Raw genomic sequence first — 23644 nt, 5'->3', positions numbered from 1 at the left:
CTCCTTTCCCACGCTTCCAGGTACCTGTCCTTGCTTTTCTGGTTAAAACAAAACAAAACAAAAGCTATGTGCAGAATTCAGCTGCTCCTGCTCTCCTTTGCAAGGCAGCCTGCATGACCACTCAGATTGGTGTCTGAGAACTTTATTTCAATGCAAGGAAAGTTCAAGAAGCCAGTGCATAATGACTTGAAACATTCAAGTCATTAATAGTTGAGTTGGAATTTGAAGCTGTGTGCTCTTCCCCCCCGCCACCACCACTGTCTCCAACATAGTTAGGAGCATACCCCTTATACTCCTCAGTGTGACTGATATGTTCTGAGGTCTTCAATAGTTATTTCCTTAAAATTATCAAATGTGTATTTCATATATTTCATATATGTTTGTTATGTCACACCATGGCAAGTGCCCTATTTTGCATTGGAAATAGAGTCATTAGTGCCTTTGAATCTGTTAAGATTCAAGAACCAATTCTAGAAAACACAATTCAGAAATTTTATTCTAAACATTCTGTTTCTCTAGGGGTGCCTGGGTGGCTCAGTCAGCTAAGCAGCTGCCTTAGGCTTGGGTCATGATCCCAAGGTCCTGGGATCAAGCCCCATGGCAGGCTCTCTGCTCAGCAGGAAGCCTGGTTTTCTCTCTGCCTACAGAATACTGTGTAGGTACTAGAAATGAGGTTGTAGGTCAATTTATTGAAGTGCCCTTAAAGAATTGTTTCTATTTAGTGAAAAACTCTAATTGGAAAATAGTATGCATTGGGGGACCTGCGTGGCTCAGTGGGTTAAAGTCTCTGCCTTCGGCTCAGGTCATGATCCCAGGGTCCTGGGATCGAGCCCCGCATCGGGCTCTCTGCTCAGCGGGGAGCCTGCTTCCTCCTCTCTCTCTCTGCCTGCCTCTCTGCCTACTTGTGATCTCTGTCAAATAAATAAAGAACATATTTTTTTAAAGGGAAAGAAAATAGTATGCATTGGGTTCTTAGTTTGGAAAATTCTAAATAACTCTTACTTGTATGCCTAGAGGTAGTAAAGAAGGCTCATCAAAATATTAATAGTGGTGAGTTCCTACTACTTCCCACTTTCTTCTTTTGAGTTTCCTCTATTGATATGCTTCTTTTCAATGTCCAGGCATTATTCCTGTCAGTAAAAAGATATGAAAGTACTTATACTTTAAACAAATCTTTCAAGAATTAAATGATTTGTGGTAAGACATGGCATATATAACAAAATGTCAATCTCCAGATGAATAAGGCAGAGGTTCTGATAACTTTAGAATCAGTCACAGTGTGTCAAATAAACAGGAGATGTTGTGGTACTGGACTCGGATTTTTAATTGGATATCCTACTAATACGGTTAGTGTTAATGACTTGGGAAGCCTCTCCTTTTCAAACACAGAGAAAGGATAATGACCTCAAACAATCCCCATCAAATGTAGGTAAGTTCAAAGCTAAGATAAGGAATCTATAGGGACCACACAAGAAAAGTGAAGTCCATGGTGACAAGTGGGAGTGAAACTGGATGATCTCACAAGCTCTGGAACTAGATACAAATCTAAGCATTTACTACTGAGTGTGGTTGGGAGGTTAGGCCTCCCACTTTGGGAGACATGAACATGAACACAAGCCAGCCAGTCTCAGGTTGTCACTACCTCGGACCACCTTGAGGACCCCTGCAAAGCAGGTTAGGAGTAAGCCCCACCTGTAGTCTTTCCAGTTTTAGGAGTTAAGTACTTTCAGCTTAATATCTGGTGAGATTTATTACAAATAACTACCTTGGTGATGACTTACTAGTATTTGATGACATTTTAAAAGGAGAAAAAAATTATGGGCCATAGATTTCTGTATACCATGTATGGAGGAAAGTTAATATAGCAGTCCTGAGACAGAGATCCTTACTTAGGCCTGCTTGCAAGCCTGGATTTGGCTGGTGTCAGGGAACATGGATTTGGGAAGACTTAACTCTATTTCATTACTGGTAAGAGCCTCTCCCCTCTCACGTTCTCTCTCTCGAATAAATAAAAATCTTAAAAAAAATGAATCTACTAGATATACTTTGTAAGTAAAGCCCTTTAGTCAATACACTTAAAATATCACCATGGTGTCCAAGAAGGGTGGAAAGGCATACAAAACTGTTCTTTCTTCTTAGAGGTTTGGCTACTATGCTATGATCTCTACCCACGCATTTTTTCTTCAAATCATTTCTTTTAACCCCCACCATATAACCATGTTACTACTATCTCCAATATTTGTTTCTGCTCCCTGGCTTATGCCTCAAGACGCATCTTGTGCATTAACTACAAAGACGGTTGATCATAATCATTATGTTATCGCTGTATTCAAAGCAAAAATTTGTTTTTGAATACTGCTTGAGTCCTATTCCTTAATTTTGATCTTATCTGTCATATGATAATGTAAAGCAATCTTAATTAGGTGACTTTATTGTAAGGGGCTCATATAAATAATTTTTTCAAATTCTATTGTACATAATTTACTAGTTTGATCAAACTGATGTTGAGAAATAAAAACATAATAGAGGGGCGCCTGGGTGGCTTAGTCAATTAAGTGTCCAACTCTGAGTTTCAGCTCAGGTCATCATCTCAGGGTCATGGGATCAAGTTCTGCGTTTGGCTCTGCACTCTAGTGTGGAGTCTGCTGGAGATACTCCTTGCCAGAGAATATTACTGAGTATCAACTTCCGCATTATATATGGATATACACAAAACACACACATACACACAAGAGAGTTATAAATTTTATTATACTATGAGGGGTATGGTCTGATTTCACAAAGCCTGTATTATGTTCTCCTGATATTACATGTCCACTACTTTAATGGCCCCATGTTATTATGGGAACATATGAAATTTAAGCAAATTCTTATTGTGAACATTTATTTCCATTTTTAAAACTGCAATATTATTGATGTGGTTTTCATCTTTTCATTGTTTGAATCTCATAATCCTATGTTCCTAGTTTGATTTCCAGGTCACAGTTACATGTTCACATTCTGCTATATATTGCTTTTCAAAAGAAACGTATTGTCACCAAGCAAGAAAAACATATTAACTGTCATTTCTGTACCAGTAATTAATATATTTGATGAAACCACCAAATCCCCAATTTCTTCTATTATTTATTTCCTGGGGATTAGAGAGAATATGGGAAGCTGACACGCTAAATGTCCTTCAAATTTGGCATAGCTTCTACCAGAGAATTTGATTTTTTAAAAATGCTACAATTAGAAGGCAATCATATAAAGGATCACACAGAAATGGAGAAATTTGATCGCTTCCCGGCCTTTTGGCTAAGATCAAATGTAGAAATGCGTAAATTTGAAAATCAATGAACTCAAAATTAAGAAAATTAACCACGTGGTGGGTAATAGGGAGGGCACGTACTGCATGGAGCACTGGGTGTGGTGCAAAAACAATACTGTTACGCTGAAAAGAAATTAAGAAAAAAAGAAAAAAAAAAGAAAATTTTATCATTACTAAATCTGACACTTCTAATGTTACTTTGAGCCCTTGCCTTAACATTGTTGACAAAGTCCAATTAAGCTATGTGCAATGGCCAGTTATTGCAAAGTTAAAATTGTTTCGGTCTGCAATGAGAAAAACCACAAAAGAGTTGAATTTCTACTGTACAAACTGATAGAACATGAGATCAAGACCCAGAAAATAATCCATCACAGAATAGAAGCTAAGGGTATGCCAGGAGCCAAATGCAATAGGATACTATCAAAATAATGCTGTGGAATGCAGTACTGTGCATTTCTGCATTTCAATTCCTATTTGTTTCTCTGAATTATTTTTTGTTTCCTTTTATAGATTAAATTTTTAAATATTCATCCTTTCTGATTGAGGCATAATACTCCATTGTGTATATGTACCACATCTTCTTTATCCATTCATCCGTTGAAGGGCATCTTGGTTCTTTCCACGGTTTGGCGACCGTGGCCATCAGAAAGGATGAATACCCAACTTTTGTAGCAACATGGACGGGACTGGAAGAGATTAGGCTGAGCGAAATAAGTCAAGCAGAGAGAGTCAAGTATCTTATGGTCTCACTTATTTGTGGAGCATAACAAAGAACACGGAGGACATGGGGAGATGGAGAGGAGAGGGAGTTGAGGGAAACTGGAAGGGGAGATGAACCATGAGAGACTATGGACTCTGAAAACCAACCAGAGGGTTTTGAAGGGGTTGGGGGTGTGGGAGGTTGAGGAACCAGGTGGTGGGTAGTAGGGAGGGCACGTACTGCATGGAGCACTGGGTGTGGTGCAAAAACAATGAACACTGTTACGCTGAAAATAAACAAATAAAAAATAATAATAATAAAATTTTTAAATATTGCGTTTTCTCCCTTTATCACTACTCTCTGCCATTTTCAGAACTATGTGTCTTGGTATGGACCTTCCTGGGCTGATTTTTGGAGTGTTCTCTGTGCCTCCTGGATCTGGCTATGTTTCCTTCCCCACAAAAAGAAAGTTTTCAGCTATTTCTTCATATAAACTTTTTGCTCCCTTTTCTCTCTCTTCCGGGATCCCTTCAATGCAAATGTTATTATGGTTGATGGAGTCAGAGTTCCCTAAGACTATCCTCAATTTGCATAATTTCCCCTTATTTGCTCAGCTTGATTACTTTTCATTTCTCTGTCTCGCAGATCATTAATCATTCCTCTGTGTCATCTAGCCTAGCCTATTTATGCCATCAAGTGTTTTAATTTATTGTGTTCATCTCTGATTGGGTCTTTTTAATCTCTGTGGTAGGGTCTCACTGATGTCTTCCACTCTTCTCAAGTCCAGTGAGTATCTTTATGAACATTACCTTACATTCTCTATCTGGCATATTACTTACATCTGGTTTGGTCGTTTTTCATTTGGGGGATATGCCCACTCTCCTCATTTTGTCTCTATTTCTGTGTCTTATTAAAGTCAGTTATGGGGGTGCCTGGGTGGCTCAGTGGGTTAAAGCCTCTAACTTCGGCTCGGGTCATGGTCCCAGGGTCCTGGGATCGAGCCCTGCATCAGGCTCTCTGCTTGGCAGGCAGCCTGCTTTCTCCTCTCTCTGCCTACTTGTGATCTCTGTCAAATAAATAAATCTCTAAAAAAATAAAGTCAGTTATGTCTCTTGGCTCTTGGAGGTAATGGCCTCATGGAGTCTCCTATTCCCTGGGAACTGTCGCTTCAGGGCATGTCTCCTAAGTGTGTTGCCTATGCCTGCTGTTGTTTCCTGGCTGCCTTTTCCTTCGGTCTGGTCGTCTGCAGAGGCTCCCTTTGCCTGTTGCGGGCAGTGTTTGGTCTTCAGCTGGCTGAGGCACATCCTAATGCGGGCTGGTCTACATGTGAAATGAGACCTGCTGCCACCGCCACCTCTGGATGTGACATCCCATAAAACATGCAGGTCGGGAGACGAGGTATTAGTGGAATTTGCTCTACTCTCCCAGGGGAAGGGGCTTGCAGTGCCAGGACTGAAGCAAGTGTGCCTGGGAAAGGCAGATCCACTGGACCACAGTGGGCAGGGCTCGGTGTAAGCAAGTTAGGTAAGGAGTGTTGGCGCTGTTCCTTACCTAACTTGTAAGCAGGTGGCCATGTGTTTATGCTGGGGGGCCCAGGAGGGACATGGTGCCTACCAGCTCCTTTGTTCCTGGAGGGGTGGCCCCATGATCTCTGCCTCTCCAGGCCATGCTCTGAGATGAATTAAGTCACTTTCTCTCCCGTCTGCCCCTGACATTTTCAAACTGCTGATTCCTGGCTGTATTTCCACTGGTTGGTTGCCATGTTCTCCTAGAGCCCAGCCCACAGAAACTGAAAATCCAGGCTTTAAGTCCCACTGGTTGTTAAGAACTCATGGAATTTGGCCCATTTCACTTTCAAAGCCAAATGTTACAGGGATTTGTCTTCCCTGTGATAATGTATTTTTTGCCTTCTCCCCACCACTGGCTCTGTCCCCACCACAGATGGCCACAGTCTGTTTCACTCTCAAACTGCATCTTTGCCCTGCCTACCTTCTTTGATATTGCCTCTTCTCTACCTTTAGCTCATGAGTTTGTTATGCCAGGCTTCAGGTCGATTTCTGGGTCACTTACACTGATGTGTTGTCTAGCTGTATCTATGAAAGGAGGCAAGCTTAGGGTCCTCCTACTCTGTCCTCCCTAATTCTCTCTCTTCCCTTTGATTCATTTAGCAAACAAGTACTAAGTGCACATACAGAGTGCTACTCAATGCTTATTATATAAATTCAGTAGCAAATAAACTTCTTGCCCTCGTGAAGATTATATTCCAGGAGACGTCCATTTTAATATCCACCATTAGTTTGTTAAGTGCTTAAAGATTATTTCAACAGCCTGTTTCTTGAGTGATAACTACAACTGCTAAGGCCTCAACTAAAGCCCTCATTGCATCATTTGTGTGATCCTGAGATCACCGAGATATATTCAGCTATGGAGGAAACATTCACTTTACTTTTTTTCCTTCTACGAGACTGGATGAAATTTATCACCAGCATGGATTCTGTGATGAATTTTAACATATGAACTTGAACTGAACTGCTTACCACATATCTTACACTTGTAAGGTTTCTCCCCTGTGTGAACTCTCTGATGAGATTTTAGATGTCCAGATTGACTGAAGACCTTACCACACACATCACATTTGTATGGTTTCTCTCCAGTGTGGACTCTCTGATGAACTTTAAGATTTGAGGTCCTAGTGAAGTGCTTACCACATGCCCTACAGGTGTATGGGTTCTCTCCCATATGCACACTCTGGTGCACATCAAGATCCAAGCTTGTCTTGTAGCCCTTCCCACACTCCTCACATTTGTATGGTTTTTCTCTGGTGTGGACTTTCTGATGAGCTTGCAGGCATGATTTCTGACCAAATCCCCTCCCACACTCTTCACATTTGAATGGTTTTTCTCCACTGTGGACTCGCTGATGTGTCAAAAGAGGGGAGACCCATCTGAAGCTCTTCCCACATTCTTTACAATGATAGGGTTTCTCCTCTGTGTGGAACCTCCGGTGGTAATAAAGATGTGTCCTAGAAAAGAAGCTCTTTCCACATTCCTCACATTTGTGTGGCTTCTGTCCCATGTGGACTTTCTTATGGATACGAAGACGTGAACGCCAAGTATAGGACTTCCCACAATCCTCACATCTGTATGGTTTTTCTCCTGTGTGGACTACACAATGACTATTAAGTGCCGATCTACGACGAAAGCTCTTACCACAGATATCACACTTAAATGGCTTCTCCCCAGTATGGATTCTCTGATGGTCCTGAAGATGACAAGCATTAATGAAGGCCTTCCCGCATCCCTTACACTTATAAAGTTTCTCTCCCGAGTGTAACCTGCAATGATTACTGAGTTCTGATCTACGACTGAAGCCTTTCCCACATTCTTCACATTTGAATGGCTTCCCTATGGTGTGGACTTTCTGATGAGTTTGCAGATGTGAGCTCTGACTGAATTCCTTACCGCATTCATCACACCGATACTGCTTCTCTCCCAGGTGAACTCTCTGATGAATACGAAGTGCTGAGCTATAAAAGAAGCATTTCCCACACTCACGACATATATGAGACTTCTCTCCTGAGTTTAACTGTTGAAGATCACAGTTGGAGATATCACTGAAGAATTTTTTACACCCATTTCCCTGGTAAGTTTTCTGGCCCGAGAGAGTAATAGATAGTCCTGCCCCAACCTGGCCAGGTAAATCATGTTGTTTGTAGCATTGAGAACTCTTTATCATGGAGTCTTGATACCGGGCTAAGTCTTTAGCAATCTGTTGCCAGATTTGCCAGCAGGAAAGTTCTTCGTGTGGTTCTGCTTTAGCAATAGTCTCCATCTCATGTGGGACTTTGTCTCCTAAAATGACAGAGAATGCAGATGTGGACAAATGAAAGCTTTGTTCAGTGTCTTCAACCATTTAGCAGTTGGCAAAGAGCATGGGGCTTTAATGAATCCAGGACATATTCCCTACATTCTTCTAGTGTATATCATGGTCTCTGGTTTAAATGCCTTCACGAACCAAGAGGTAGTCCAGTGGGCTCCTATGCACTAAGCATCAATGAAACAAATTTAGAATCACTCCAAGCCTCATATGTGATATACAAATCAGAAATCAAAGACTTAATAACAAAAATGATCAGTATACCGGTTAATTTTGCTGTTTCCATTGAATTTCATAAATCGGTGTAAACTCTTATTAAAAAAAAAAGCTCCATGCCCAGCATAGCTTGAACTCACCACCCTGAGATCAAGACCTGAGCTGAGATTGAGTCAGACAGAACTAACTGAGCACACAAGTAAACTCTTAAATAGTAAATTATGGGGCAAGTAAATTACATACAGTGAAGGCCTTTGTCCTCAACATGTGAGAGACAGTTCTAAGCCCCTGGCATGTCATGCCTCAAAGGAGTGCCGCAGGGTCTTTGATCACATTACACAGTTTAACAACATGATTTAGGGATGAGGCCGACCACACCAGAAACACCAAGAATATGATTTTAGGTGGAGCTCTCAATCAGCCGGTGGTGTGAACGAAAGGACTGAGAAAAACCATATGAAACCATTCAGTCTATACTGGTCAAATGATAGAGCTCCAATAATTACTCTGGACACAGGATCAGGTGAGTTTCCCTAACTGGTAACATCCTGTGTATAACTGTACACCTTCATTTTGCAAAGTAACGCAATAACACATCCCTGACCCAACGGAAAGAAAACAAAGGAAACTCTGCATCTGGCACTTCCCTAAACTCCCTCTCAAGTAGTTTTTCTCCTGCTTGAGTGTAAGGTGTATCCTTCCCTGTAATAAATGCCAGCTGTGAGTAAAACAGTATTCAGTGAATTCTACCAGTCCTTTTAGAAAATGATTCAATCTGAAGGCAATTTTGGGAACCTCTCACCTGTAGTTGGTGTTAAGTGCCAGGAGGTCCATGCAAACTTTCCCTCTAAACTTTGTAGTTGCTTAAACAATTTACAATCCTATGTATCAAGCACCCAGAACTGATTATAGCTATATATTCTAAGTATTCCTGCAAATTCTACACAATGTGTGTAGTTCATCTTATCTTCCTGTGTTAATACACACAGAAACTTAATTAAAATATCTGAAATTAACGTGTTATTAATTTATCTCAAGAGAGAGAAAGCAAGAGCACAAGCAGGGGGAACTGCAGACAGAGAGAGAAGCAGGCTCTCTGCTGAGCAAGGAACCCAATGCGGGACTCGATCCCAGGATGCTGGGATCATGACCCGAGCTGAAATTAAAAAGGGAGAGCAAACTGTAGTTTTGCTGGGAAGTCAGAATACCCACAAGGAGGGCAGTGTTCCTGATAAAAGAATCAAAGGTGGCAAGAACCAGGAGGGGTGAAAAGACTACATGAAGTTTATGAACTGGTTTCTTCTGAGGCTTCTGGAGTCTCTCATTCAAAACAGAGTGTGAGAAATCTTTGAATGTAAGTAAATTGGGCTTTCACTACAGTCTTTCTAATTGAAAACTGCAGCCTTTTAGTCAGCTGAAAAATAAATTTCAAATCATGCAATAAGCATTTAGGAAAAAGGGACAGTAACTATCTGAGCATCATTAGTCACAGGAGCAGAGTGACTCCATGAATTGTCTCACAAAGTCATCCATATAAATCTACATATGCATGAAAAAAAATTTTTTTTTTAAATTTTGTTTATTTATTTGACAGAGAGAGTGAGCGAGAGAGATAGAAAGCAAGCACAAGTAGGGGGAATGGCAGGCCAGGGAGAAGCAGGCTCCCCACTGAGCAAGGCGTCTGATGTGGGGCCCGATCCCAGGATCCTGGGATCATGACCTGAGCCAAAGGCAGCCGCTTAACCGACTGAGTCACCCAGGCTCCCGATATTTCTTTTGGATACACTGAAAGAAGTATTTACTAGTAGGGCTTGTGTTCTAAAAGGTCTGAAAACTTAGTTAGGAACTCAGCAAGTCTTTCATTAAACTATTTATTCAAATGTAAAGTTCTAAGGGTAAAAACTTGGAAAATTACCAATAGGTGACTGTGTACCTCTTGGTAGATACTAGTTTATGGTTGTATTTAATAAACTATCCCTTTAAAATAGTTTTCTTTGGGGCACCTGGTGGCTCAGTCAATTAAACTTCTGCCTTTGGGTCAGGTCAACCCTGGGATCAAGTCCTGCATCAGGCTCCCTGCTCAGTGGGGAGCCTGCTTCTCCTTCTTCCTCTGTGCCTCTGCCTGCTTTGGCACACACACACTCTCTCTCTCAAATAAATAAATAAAAATCTTAAAAAAAAATAGCAGGGGACTTTAACAACCTCATTTACATCAATGGACACATCATCTGAACAGAAAATAAACAAGGAAACAATGGCTTTGAATGACTCACTGGGACAGATGGATTTAACAGACATACTTAGGTAAAAAAAAAAAAAACAAAACCAGACATACTAAGAACATTCCATCCTACAACAGCAGAATACACATTCTTTCAAGTGTACATGGAACACTGTCTAGAATAGATCACATATTAGGCCACAAAACAAGCATCAACAAATTAAAAAAGATCAAAGTCATACAATGCATCTTTTCTGAGCACAATGATATGAAACTAGAGGTCAACCACAAGAAAAAAATCTGGAAAGACCACAAATATATGCATGTTAAATAACATGCTAGTACATAACTAATGGACCAATCAAGAAATACAAGAAGAGGGGCGCTTGGGTGGCTCAGTGGGTTAAAGCCTCTGCCTTCAGCTCAGGTCATGATCCCAGGGTCCTGGGATCGAGCCCTGCATCGGGCTCTCTGCTCCGTGGAGAGCCTGCTTCCTCCTCTCTCTGCCTGCCTCTCTGCCTACTTGTGATCTCTGTCTGTCAAATAAATAAATAAAATCTTTAAAAAAATAAAATTCAAGAAGAAATAAAAAGTACATGGAAATAAATGAAAACACAACAGTCCAAAACCTTTGGGATGCAGAAAAAGTGGTTCATTTTTTAAAAGATTTTATTTATTTATTTATTTGAGAGAGAGAGAGCAAGCACAAGCAGGGGGGAGGGGCAGAAGGAAAGGGAGAAGCAGGCTCTCCACTTAGCAGGGGCCCCATGTGGGACTAAATCCCAGGTTGCTGGAATGACCATCTGAGCCAAAGGCAGATGCTTAACTGACTGAGCCACCCATATGCCCAGAAAAAGCAGTTCTAAGAGGAAAGTTTAATAGCACTACAGGCTAACCTCAAGAAGCAAGAAAAATCTCAAACAACCTAACTTCATACCTAAAGGACCTAGAAAAGGAACAACAAACAAAATCTAAAACCAGCAGAAGAAAGTAGGTGATAAAGATTAGAGCAGAAATAAATAATACAGAAACAACAGATTAATGAAGTCAAGAACTGATTCTTTGGGAAAAAGTCATTAAAACTAATTAAGCTCTAGCTAGATTTACGAGGAGAAAAAGAGAAAGGACTCAAGTGAATACAATCACGAATGACAAAAGAGAAATAACCAACCACAGAAATACAATTACAAGAGAATATTATGAAAAACCACATGCCAACAAATTGGACAATTTAGAAGAAATGGATACATCCCTAGGAACATATAACTTACCAAAACTGAAAAAGGAAGAAATAGAACATTCGAATAGACCAATAATCAGCAAAGAAATTGAATCAGTGACCCAAAAAATCCCAGCAAATGAAAGTCCAGCACCAAATGGCTTCACAGGTGAATTCTGCCAAACCAAACTATCCCAAAAAATAGAAAAGGGAAGAAAACTTCCAAATTCATTCTATGAGGACAGTATTACCCTGACACCAAAACCAGATAAACACATGACCAACAAAAAAAAAGAAAAAGAAAAAAAAGAGAGAGAGAGAGAGAGAACTACTACAGGTCAGTATCTTTGATGAACACAGATGCAAAAATCTTAAACAAAATACTAGCAAATCTGACAACATATTAAATAAATCATTCACCACAATCAAGTGCGATTTATTCTGGGGTTGCCAGGGTGGTTCAATATTTGCAAATCATTCAACGTGGTACATCACATCAATAAGAGAAAGGTAAGAACCATATCGTTGTTTGAATAGATGTGGAAAAAAGCATCTGACAAAGTACAACATCCACTCATGGTAAAAAGCCTCAACAAAGTAGGCTTACAGGCAAAATAAAGGCCATATACGAAAAATCCACAGATAACATCATCCACAAAGGGAAAAACCTGAGAGCTTTTTCTCTACAGTCAGAATAAGACAGGAATATCCACTCCCACCACTGTTATTTAACAGAGTACTAGAAGTCCTAGCTTCAGGAAGTAACAAAAAGAAATAAAAGGCATCCAAATTCGTAAGGAAAAAGTAAAACATTTGCCATTTCCAGATGACATGATACTACATATAGAAAACCTGAACGTCTCCACCAAAAAACCGCTAGAACTGATATTAATTAAATTTACTGAATTAAATTAATTCAGTAAAGTCACAGGATACAAAATCAATGTACAGAAATGTGTTGTGTCTCTATACACCAATAATGAAGCAGCAGAATTAGAAATTAAGGAAACAATCCCATTTATAATTGCACCAAAAAAAATGAGATACCTAGGAATAAAGCTAACCAAAGAGGTGAAAGACCTGTGCTCTGAAAACTATAAAACACTGATAAAAGAAACTGAAGATGACGCAAAGAAATGGAAAGACAGGGGCGCCTGGGTGGCTCAGTGGGTTAAGCTGCTGCCTTCAGCCCAGGTCATGATCTCAGGGTCCTGGGATCGAGTCCCGCATTGGGCTCTCTGCTCAGCAGGGAGCCTGCTTCCCTCTCTCTCTGCTTGCCTCTCTATCTACTTGTGATCTCTCTCTGTCAAATAAATAAATAAAATCTTAAAAAAAAAAAAAGAAATGGAAAGACATTCCATGCTCACAGACTGGAAGAACAAATATTGTTAAAGTGTCTATATTGCCCAAAGCAATCTGCACATTTAATGCAATCCCTTTCAAAATACTTGTCATGGCTAAAATCAAAAACACAAGAAACAAGTGCCGGCGAGGATGTGAAGAAAAAGGAACCCTATCGCACTGTTAGTAGGAATGCAAACTGGTGCAGTCACTGTGGAAAATAGTATGGAGGTTCCTGAAAAAGTTAAAAATATAACTATACTACCACCCAGAAACTGCAGTATTGGGAATTTACCCAAAGAATAATAAAACACTGATTCAAAGGGATACAGGCATCCCTGGAAGCAGCCCAAGTGTCCATCGATTGAGGAACAGATAAAGATGATGTGGTGGATAGATATATACAACGGAATATTATCCTGCCACCAAAAAGAACGAAATCTTGCCATTTGCAATGACATGAATGGATCTAGAGAGTATAATGCTAAGTAAAATAAGCCAGAGAAAGACAAGTACCATATTATTTCACTTATACACGGAACTGAAGAAAGAAGACAAATGAGCAAAGGGGAAAAAACCAAAAAGAGACAAACCAAGAAACTACAGAGAAATTATGGTGACCAGAGGGGAGGTGGAGGGGGATGAAATGGGTGATGGGGATTAAGGAGGGCCCTTGTGATGAGCACTGAGTGATGTACAGAAGTGCTGAATCACTGTATTGTAAATCTGAAACTAATGTAACACTGTATGTTAACAAACTGGAATTAAAATGTTAAAAAAAATTTTTTTCCCCAGAAACAGCTACAAAAGGAAAGCCACAGGGAAAGGATGTTCCCTGGTGTGGTCACAACCACAGTGCTTGGAGGGGTCCTTGGGAGCTGGGTCAAGTGCTCACACAGAAACACACAATCACACTCCAAGTCATCTAAATAGGTAGAAATTATATAGGCAGCCATTTGAAGACAAGTAATATTCCTCAATATCTTTGATTCACTCTGGTTTATGGTCACTTAATAGCTGTTGCCATGAGTCATGGAGTGGTGAAAAGGAAGACTATGCCCTGTTTTCTTACAAGGCTTCTGGGCTGTTTTTTTGAAAACAGGGTGGGAAAACTTGGCACATAGATAATCTGGTCTTTTTTGCATCCATTTTTTCAAGGTGCAAACTAAAGACTTTTAGTGAGCTGTGAAACAAACTTAAAAGCCTGTAATAACAGAGACCTGTACCCCTGGGGCTAATAATACATTATATGTTAATAAAAAAATAAAAAGTTATAAAAAATAAATAAAAATAAAAGCCTATAATAAGCATTCAGAAAAATAAACTGTTCTGCATCACCAACAGCAAGAAATACAGTTAAATTCACCTATCCATGAATTCATTCGCAAAGTCAATGAATATTTATAGGTATCTGCTGCATCCGTCGGCTGGCCTAGGCACCGAGGACACATCAATAATCAAAACAATTCTCCTCCTGCAGATTATACCCACTGGGGACAGAGAAGTGAGAGGTAAACAAAAGCATGTGAGAACCAGCAGAAGGCAAGAGGAGTGACAACAGCATTGTATTTTACACAGAATGGTCAGAAGGCCTGCGTCATGCATGGTATTAAAACCCAGCAGAGACCTGGATGAGGAAGAGAAGAACCAGTAAGATTTTTGGTGAAAGAATATTCCTGGTAGAATGAAGAAGTAAAGGAGCCCGAGGGAGAAGCTTCTGTAACAGACTTAGTAATGGTTCCTGGAAGATGTCTATGTCCAATCCCCAGAACCTGTGAACATGTTATGTTATGTTAATTGGGTTGCAGAGGCAATGAAGGGTGATAATCAGCTGATCAGAAAAACAGAAAGAACATTCTGGACTGTCTGGGAGGAAGCAATGTCATCGTAAGGGTCCAGAAAGGTAGGAGACAGGAAGGAATGCAGCCTTGTGGACACCTTGGTATTATCCCAGTGAGATGTGTCAGAGTTCATACCTGAAGGACAAAAATACAATAAAAGTTTATTGTTTAGTCTGCTATATTCATAGTAATTTGATATGACAGCAATAGGCAATGTACAGTATCCTTAGCAGGTCTGAGTAACAGCAGTAAAAACATGGATGGAAAAATGGAGCGAGAGGGGCACCTGGCTGGCTGTGACTCTTGATCCTGAGGTCATAAGTTCAAGCCCCACGGTGGTTGTAGAGATAACTTAAAAATTAAAAAAAAAAAAAAAAAAAAAAACCTTGAAAGAAAAATAAAAATGGAGTAAGAGAAAGAGGACAGAAGATGTATTCAAACAAGAGGGATTGGGGATGCAGAGCAGTCTCCGGGGGACTCCAGGAGCCACTTTAACTGGTTTTAACTGTAAGGCAGGGGGAAAAAAAGAAGCCATAATGGATTTTTTTTTTAAAGATTTTATTTATTTATTTGAGAGAGAGAGAGATGGAGCACAAGTGGTGGCGGTGGGGGTGGGCAGAGGGAGAGGGAGAAGCAGACTCCCGGATGAGCAGGGAGCCTAACATGGGGCTTAATCCCAGGACACTGAGACCATGACCTGAAATGCAGACGCTTAACCGACTGAGCCACCCAGGTACCCAGCCATAATGGATTTTGACCAGAGGAATGGCAATGTCAATTACATTACCTAAGGATCCCTTTTGGCTACTCTGTGGAAAACAGATGTAGGATGGGAAGGGTGGAAGGGTGGGAAGGTTACGATGACATTGCTTCCTCCCATACAGAGGCTGTTGTGATAATCCAGGAAAGAGGTTTGGCAATTTAGAACAAGGTGATCGAAATAAGCACGGAGAAAAGTCGAACAGATGGGAGAGTTGCCTCCAAGACTCATGGTTACCTGGTTCTTACCTGAAATGCCTTTTCTTTGGGTTGCTAACTTCGTCATCCAAACCTTTTCTTCTCTTACCAAGTGGACTCCATCTCGTTTGAATGGTTGATGTCCTGGGAACGCACAAAGTCATATGCTTAAAGTCAACACGTTCAAGATAAGATTCACTGGAAAATGGGTTCCTACTTCATATTCTTCAAACAACCAGAAGCAATGTTTTTCAAACATTTGTTTTCATGACCCGTTGGAAGAAGTATCATTTGCCAAGTTTCCTACACGTATACAGAATCAGTTAGGAAGTATTTACTCTTCTTTGATTTTTTCGGAAGAGTGTGAGGAGGATTGCTATTAACTAATTTGTTTATTTCATTAGAAGTTGCTAACAGGACTCATTGTACGAGTTTTATAACTCATGATAGGATCAGAAATAGGTAAGGTAGAGCTGTATACTATCCACTTACATTTCTTCCACAAAACAAAGATCTACCTGTTGGTAAAAAAACAAAAACAAAAACAAAAAAAAAAAAACAATGCTCTCTGTGAGTCCCACATATATTAGGGAACTCAGATCCCCAAACTCAGAGAAGCAGTTCAAGGGCCCAAAACTTTGAAAACCCAAGGATACGAAGCCATTCTTGGAACTAACATTCAGTTACAGAGGGCTCATGTCCTCACCCACAGACACCAGGTTCCGGAAGTTCTCCAGCATCACGTCTCGGTACAGCTTCCTCTGGGCGGGGTCCAACAGCCCCAGCTCCTCCTCCGTGAAGACCACTGCCACGTCCTTGAACGTCACCCTCTCCTACAACACCAAGCACGTGCTGTCTCAATCTTACAACCAACCTTCACTGAGAGGGACAGCACTGAGAGATATATCTTCTTATACATAAGAAGGCAACCAAGATGTCCCTTAGGTGGCAAGTGGCTAAACTGTATATCCAGACCAGAGTATAATTTAAGGATTAAAAAAAAAAAAAAGAGCTATCAAGCCATGATAAGACATGGAGTTTCCTTAAATTCATATGACTAAGTTAAAGAAGTCAATCTGAAAGGCTACATACATACTGTATGAATCCAACCATATGACATTCTGGAAAAGGCAAAACCATGGAGACTACAAACTGTGGAGTCTAAGAAAAGATCAGTAGTTGGCAAGGGTTTGGGGAAGGGAAGGATAAGCAGGTGGAACACTGAGGGTTTTTAAGGCAAAGAAAGTACTATGTAGGATACTATAATGGTGGGGCCACATCATTACAAATTTGTCCAAACCAACAGAAAGCAACATCAAGAGCGAATCCTACAGTAATCTATGGACTCTGCGTGATAATGACGTGCTGAGAGAGGTTCACCCACTGTAACAAGTGTACTCCTCTGATGGTGGATGTTGACAATGGGAGAGTTTGTGGGTGTGTGGGGGCAGGGTGTGAGATCTCTGTACTTTCTGGATTTGACTGTGAGTGTTAAACTGCCCTAAAAAATAAAGTCTACGTGTATGCACATACACACAAACCTGAGGTTATACATTACTTTGAAAAAACTAATACATGACGGAGTAAAAGCAGATCAGTTAAGTGACATGGTATGACTCGGACATAAGACAGACAGAGTCCCGCTCTTCCTGTGTGAAAATCTCCAAGATCTGCATAAAGCGGCAGTTAGAGCCTACTGCGCTGTGCTCTATTTGAATATTCTTTTTTTTAGAGAGATTTTATTTTATTTTTTAAATTTTTTATTTTTTATTAACATATATGTATTATTAGCCACTGGGTTCAGGTCTGTGAATCGCCAGGTTTACACTTCACAGCACTCACCATAGCACATACCCTCCCCCATGTCCATAACCCCACCTCTCCCTCCCCCTCTCCCCCCAGCCACCCTCAGTTTGTTTTGTGAGATTAAGAGTCTATGTGCCGGGGCGCCTGGGTGGCTCAGTGGGTTGGGCTGCTGCCTTCGGCTCAGGTCATGATCTCAGGGTCCTGGGATCGAGTTCCGCATCGGGCTCTCTGCTCAGCAGCGAGCCTGCTTCCCTCTCTCTCTCTCTGCCTGCCTCTCTGTCTGCTTGTGATCTCTCTCTGTCAAGTAAATAAATAAAATCTTTTTTATTTTTATTTTTTTTTAAAGATTTTATTTATTTATTTGACAGAGAGAGAGATCACAAGTAGGCAGAAAGGCAGGCAGAGAGAGAGGAGGAAGCAGGCTCCCTGCGGAGCAGAGAGCCCGATGTGAGGCTCGATCCCAGGACCCTGAGATCATGACCTGAGCCGAAGGCAGCGGCTTAATCCACTGAGCCACCCAGGCGCCCCAATAAATAAAATCTTAAAAAAAAAAAAAAAAGAGTCTATGTGCCGTATTTGAATATTCTATCTACAAAACTCTAACGCTGTATGTGTCAAATATATTTTTTCATTATTAAGCTCCTGGTACATTGAGGAGAAAAAAATAGGTAGCTTATTTGGAGAAGTGATTTTTTTTTTTAATATTTTTATTTATTTGACAGACAGAGGTTACAAGTAGGCAGAGAGGCAGGCAGAGAGAGAAGGAGGGGAAGCAGGCTCCCCACTAAGCAGAGAGCCCGACGTGGGGCTCGATCCCAGGACCCTGGGATCATGACCTGAGCTGAAGGCAGAGGCTCTAACCCACCGAGCCACCCAGGTGCCCCAGAAGTGATTTTTTTTTGCAGAAAAAGACTGCAGGTAGGAAAATTTTCACCTCAGTATTGCTTCAAACAAACTCCTAAGCCACCTTAATGTGTAGCAGCAGCAGGTAGTTAAAAATTAAAAATCATATCAATTTAATACGAATGTGATATAACCACAAATAATGAATGTTCTATAATGTTAAATGAAGAAGCACAAGTCAATATTAGATGTATATCATGAATAATAAATGAATATACACGAGAAAGAGTATGAGAAAATAAAAATAGTTGATGTGTCAGTGGTGAAGCAAGCAGGGAAACTAGGCATTCCTATTAATTAGTTCATGTTTAGTTTTACTTTTATACGTATATTTATTTTTATTTTTTTATTATTTTCAATTAGCCAACACATAATACATCATTAGTTTTTGATGTAGTGCTCAATGATTCATTAGGTATGTATAACACCCAGTGCTCATCATGCACATTTATTTTAAAAATAAAATGAATAATGACAAAATAAGACAAATGCTAAAAACAAATGCACAGTGAACAGGTCATTTAGCCTGGTGTTCTCCCTGAGTCACCCCAAGAAATGAAAAAATATGTAATTTTTTTTATTTTTATTTTTTATTTATTTATTTTTTTTTGAGAGAGAGCGAGCGAGCGAGCGAGAGCTGTAGGGAAGAGCAGAGAGGGAAAGAGAGAATCCTAAGTCGGCTCCTGGCTGAGCACATGTCCAAGGCAGGGCTCAATCTCAGGACCCTGAGATCATGACCTGAGGTGAAATCAGAGTCGAACACTTAGTCAACCAAGCCACTCAGGTGCCCCAACATGTAACATTTAGAGTAGTGAAACGGAATTTTAACAGCAAGAAAGGCAAGCCATATGCACCTTGAATGTGGTCATTTTTTCTTCCTACTTCTGGAGAGGTACAGATTCCCAGAATACGGAGTCTTGGCAAGGCAGACCTGTGCCTGGTCGAGTCTGGAAAGGCAGAAAAGGACATGAATGGGTGCCCAGGGATGATGCTCGCCTATATGAATGCTTATTGTGAATTAGCCAAGGACCCCCTTCCTTCCAGTGGCTGCTGCTGTCCACAGCGCAAGGAGCCGATCATGGCGTGGCTACTTCATTCCTACACAACACACACACTGTGGCTGTGTGTTGCCTTATGCTAACTTGTGGCTCCCAAGGTAGCAGTTCAGATGCTGATATGATGGAAACAGAGACAACACAATGAGTCAAGCATGAATTATCTCTCTGGGCCAACAAAATCTGGGTTTAAATCCTACCTCTGCCTCTCACTAATTTTACCATCTTGGGCAAATTAATAACATCTCTTTTCCTCAATTTTGCCACTGGGACAATAATATTTCCAACTCCTGGAACTGTTGAGAGCTGGACAACACTTTGAATACACTCAGGTTTCTCATTTTTGTAGCTCAAGTTAAAAAAGAAAAAAGATGACACTCTGCAGTATGAAATTGCTCTTATACATGTGATTTCTACCAAAAGACATCACAGGGTACCTGACTGAACCGCTGACAAACCAGTCAACTCTGCCTCATTGTCTTCCCTCATACTGTGTTACCTTAGCGGTAATTTTTAAATTGTTGTGGACAGCCATCTTCCCCAACAATAACGACACTGGTTTCTAGTATCTATTAAGAAACACAAGATTCTGGGGGCGGGGTGGATGGGGACGGTATGATGAAGCCAATCTGGAAAACAGTTTTGGCAGTCTGTCAAAAAGTTAAACAAGAAGCTACCAGTCAGCCAAGCAATTCTACTCCTTGGTATCTACCCAAGAGAAATGAAAACCAATCTCCAAACAAAAACAAGTACTCAATGTATTTATAAAACTGTTATTTATAAGAACCCCAGACTGGAAACTAAGATGTCCATCCATGGGTGAACGGACAAAGTGTGGTATGTCCACACTGAAATACTAATGGGCAATAAAAAGGAATAAAATTATGATGTGTACAACACGGATGAACCCTGAAAATAACAAGTGAATGAAGCCAGTCATAAAAGACCACATCTTGTATGATCCCATTTAAATAAAGGGTTCATAATATAGAGACAGAAAAGAAGTTAGTGGTTGTCTGGGGTTGTTGAGAACCCGGATTAACTACAAATGGTAACAAGGGGTCTTACTGTAAGAATGAAAATGTTCTAACACTGAATTATGGTGACAGCTGCAAAATCTGACAGTTACAAAAATCACTCAACTGCACACATGCAAAGGGAAAATTTTGAGATGTAAAACAAAGCATGGTCTGATAAGCAACATCTCATTTAAAGTAACAAACCTGGACTCAGAGTCTATATAGAATTTATATTTGAAGGAATGAAAAAAGAAGCAGGAGGAAAGGAGATGGTGATCTATACAACAGAAAGCCTGCTAATAAAACATGTCTGCCCACAGGAAACTAATTACAAAAAGAAACAGTGACTTTGGTGGTAAAATGGCACAGAGCTCTCCTTCACTAAGTGAACAAAATTGGCATCACCAATATAAAAGCCAAAATACATCCTTCAGCTCCTGTTATGCTGACTAAAAAGGCCACCTCACCAGCTCTGTGGAATTGATGACAACAACACATAATCTGCAAACTGTGAAGTCCATTACATAAAATTCAAAAGATGGACTTTCTCTGATATTTCTTGCCTCCACATCATGAACAAAATAATGAAGGAGGAAGAATCATTCTGGATTAAAGGACACAAGAGAAAACATGACAGCAAAAGGCAACCCACAAAATTGGCTTTAATCAGGGGGAAACAGATACAAGGATTTTAAGTGAAAAACAGAACGCATTTAAGTATGTATGGACTGAGGGTCAGATAATAGCATATTAACAATGTAATTTTCTGACTTTGATCTAGAGACTGTGATTATAGAAGAGACTATCCTGATTCCTAGAAAGCAAATAGTTTAAAGGAAAAACACAGGACTAAAATGGCATTACTTAGGCCAAGTCACCCACCAGGGCTTAATGCCTCACCTAATTGCAGTTTCAACCTCCCCCCAGAAACACGGTCTTAACCAGTCACTCAGGAATTTCCTGATAAGCACCTATGAAGTTAATCTAACACCCAGGCCTTCTCCATCCCTTCAGGATGAGGTAGTCTGCGTAAGATCCCTTGATTTTTCCTCTGAGAAGTGAAAGTGAAAACAATCCTTTCTTTCCTCTTGCTGATAACTTCCTTGCCCCACCCTCCTTCCTACAAAAACCTTCCATTTTATACAACTCCTGGGAGCTGCCTTCTACTTGCTTTATGGGATGCTGCCCAGTTTATGAATCATTTAATGAAGTCAATTAAGTCTTGAATTTACTCAGCTGAATTTTTGTTAACAATGCAAACATTTAGGGAAAAAGAGGTATTGTCTACAGTATAATCTCAGATTCTCTGGGAAAAAAAGATCTGTGAAGGAAAAAAATGCAAGAACAGATGACAGCTGGCAGCAGCGAGGCCTTGGTGTTTTCAACTCATAAAAATTGCAAGAATATCAGCAATTTTCAGACATAACTGCTTATTGACAACAGTGCAACAAGAAATGCAGTCTTTTTTGAGATAAAGGCCAAGGAAAGAAAGGAGGCTCTGAAATACCATAATTATGTCTTTGTCCCTGAGAAATCAGGAGATATTCTGTCCCCGCCCGCCCCTCCTCCTTTCCAGCTGGAAATGGTTTGGGAGGGTTATCAAAATAAAACTGCCAGTTGTTTTACTGAACAGCAGAGAACTGCAATCCAGACCAAGCAAGATATGACAAAACCATAGGCAAGTCCACAGAACAAAGGAGAGGAACCCTCCTTTACAGGGGAAAGGGAGAAATTGGGAATGCTGTCCTAAACAAAAAAGTCCAGTGGAGTAAACTGCGGCTTGGAAGTATAGTGGCTCTTCATTGGCTGAGTTTTGACAGTTTCTCATTGGCTGGGCTGACGCAGGGGCAGGAAAGCGGTTCTTCCTCCCTCTGGGATAGTAACTAATAGCTAAAATAGTATCAGGTTGTCTCTTCCAAGGGGGTCCGCAACTGACAAGAGTTAGGGTAGGGTAGGGTAGGAGGGCTTTCCCCCGCCAAACTTTGACTCCACCCTAAAGCAGGTTACCTTTTATTAATTTTCACAGTAGTAACCTCAGAAGGGGTTCGGGACGAACAAGTTTTCTAGAGGGATCAGAAAGAAGTGCCAGGACTCCTTGCAGCCACGATATTGGTGGCTGTCCGGTTACTAAGCACTTAACAAAATTCAAGAGTCTAATACCAAGAGACCACTATTCACCACGGGGCAGGAACTGTCCTTAAGACTTTTATTCATACCATCTCGTTTGATTCTCAAATCACTGGATTATAGGAAGGTAGGAATGTCATCCCAATTTTACAGAAAACAACATCAACAATAAGCGCACACACACACTTTTATTCATACCATCTCGTTTGATTCTCAAACCACTGGATTATAGGAAGGTAGGAATGTCATCCCAATTTTACAGAAAACAACATCAACAATAAGCACATACACACACACACACACACCCTCACTGGATTATAGGAAGGTAGGAATGTCATCCCAATTTTACAGAAAACAACATCAACAATAAGCACACACACACACACACACACACACACCCTCACTGGATTATAGGAAGGTAGGAATGTCATCCCAATTTTACAGAAAACAACATCAACAATAAGCGCACACACACACACACACACACACACACGCGCGCGCGCGCGCCAGGGAAATTTAAGTAAGTGGCTCAATGTTCAACCGCGCGAAAAGGGCAGAGCGAGGGAAAGGTGCGCGGTCTGGGGAGCCAGGACTGCAGGCTGAGAGCCCGGGAGACCCTCCACCAGGTCAAACGCTGCTCAACCACCCCAAAAGCCAAAAGGGTTCCTGGAGGGGAACGCCACTCCAGCCCTCAAGCGCGGACCTCTTAACCCAAAACAATGACCAGTGGTACTGGCACCCAGGGAAGTTCAGGAGTTTCCCGTATCCAGAACCCACTCACCACAGAAGACAGGAGAGCCCGCAACGGAACCCACGACAACCCGGCCACCTGAGCGGAAGTGCCTGAGACCGCCCCGCCCCCAGGCTGCGCTGGGGCTCTACTACCCAGAATTCCTCTTTCCCGGCCGCCTTGCGGAAGTAGCTGAGTCTCTACCTAACTGACGGACTACATTTCCCAGAAAGCCGGAGAACACTGGCCCCATTCCCATCCTCCTTGGCCGGAAGTGCTTGCGATTTTTGGGAGCTGGGGTACTATAGTTTCCACAATGGTAG

At 41.0% G+C, this 23644-nt stretch overlaps 2 protein-coding genes across 9 annotated transcripts in view; both read right to left on the bottom strand.

Moving 5' to 3' along the window:
- The window catches only part of LOC123930849 (zinc finger protein 45-like), a 156542-nt gene that overhangs the window by 76135 nt on the left and 56763 nt on the right, over positions 1–23644 (bottom strand). The window lies entirely within an intron of this gene.
- LOC123930855 (zinc finger protein-like) lies at positions 4283–23441 on the bottom strand. 2 transcript variants are annotated; one of them, XM_045987285.1, is made up of 5 exons: positions 23373–23441; positions 19245–19337; positions 16388–16514; positions 15733–15825; positions 4283–7861 (listed from the first exon to the last, which is right to left on the bottom strand). In XM_045987285.1, exons 2-5 carry the CDS (start codon positions 19257–19259, stop codon positions 6468–6470), a joined length of 1629 nt encoding a protein of 542 aa, XP_045843241.1. In that variant the 5' UTR covers positions 19260–19337; positions 23373–23441; the 3' UTR covers positions 4283–6467. The 2 variants fall into 2 exon arrangements, with proteins under 2 accessions (XP_045843241.1, XP_045843242.1); XM_045987286.1 differs by lacking the exons at positions 19245–19337; positions 23373–23441 and having other exon boundaries at positions 16359–16457.

Source organism: Meles meles, chromosome 19 (assembly GCF_922984935.1).
Source record: "Meles meles chromosome 19, mMelMel3.1 paternal haplotype, whole genome shotgun sequence".
Lineage (NCBI taxonomy): Eukaryota > Metazoa > Chordata > Mammalia > Carnivora > Mustelidae > Meles > Meles meles.
The sequence above is the reverse complement of the archived record's forward strand: the minus strand, read 5'-3'. Positions and strand labels throughout refer to the sequence as shown.

What these genes read in the sequence shown, in the direction of transcription:
- LOC123930855 (XM_045987285.1), bottom strand. An exon ending in CCGGAACCTGGTGTCTGTGG is followed by an intron (nt 15,826 to 16,387) that starts GTGAGGACATGA and finishes GTGCGTTCCCAG; the next exon opens with GACATCAACCATTCAAACGA. An exon ending in CCAAAGAAAAGGCATTTCAG is followed by an intron (nt 7,862 to 15,732) that starts GTAAGAACCAGG and finishes CTGTCATTTTAG; the next exon opens with GAGACAAAGTCCCACATGAG.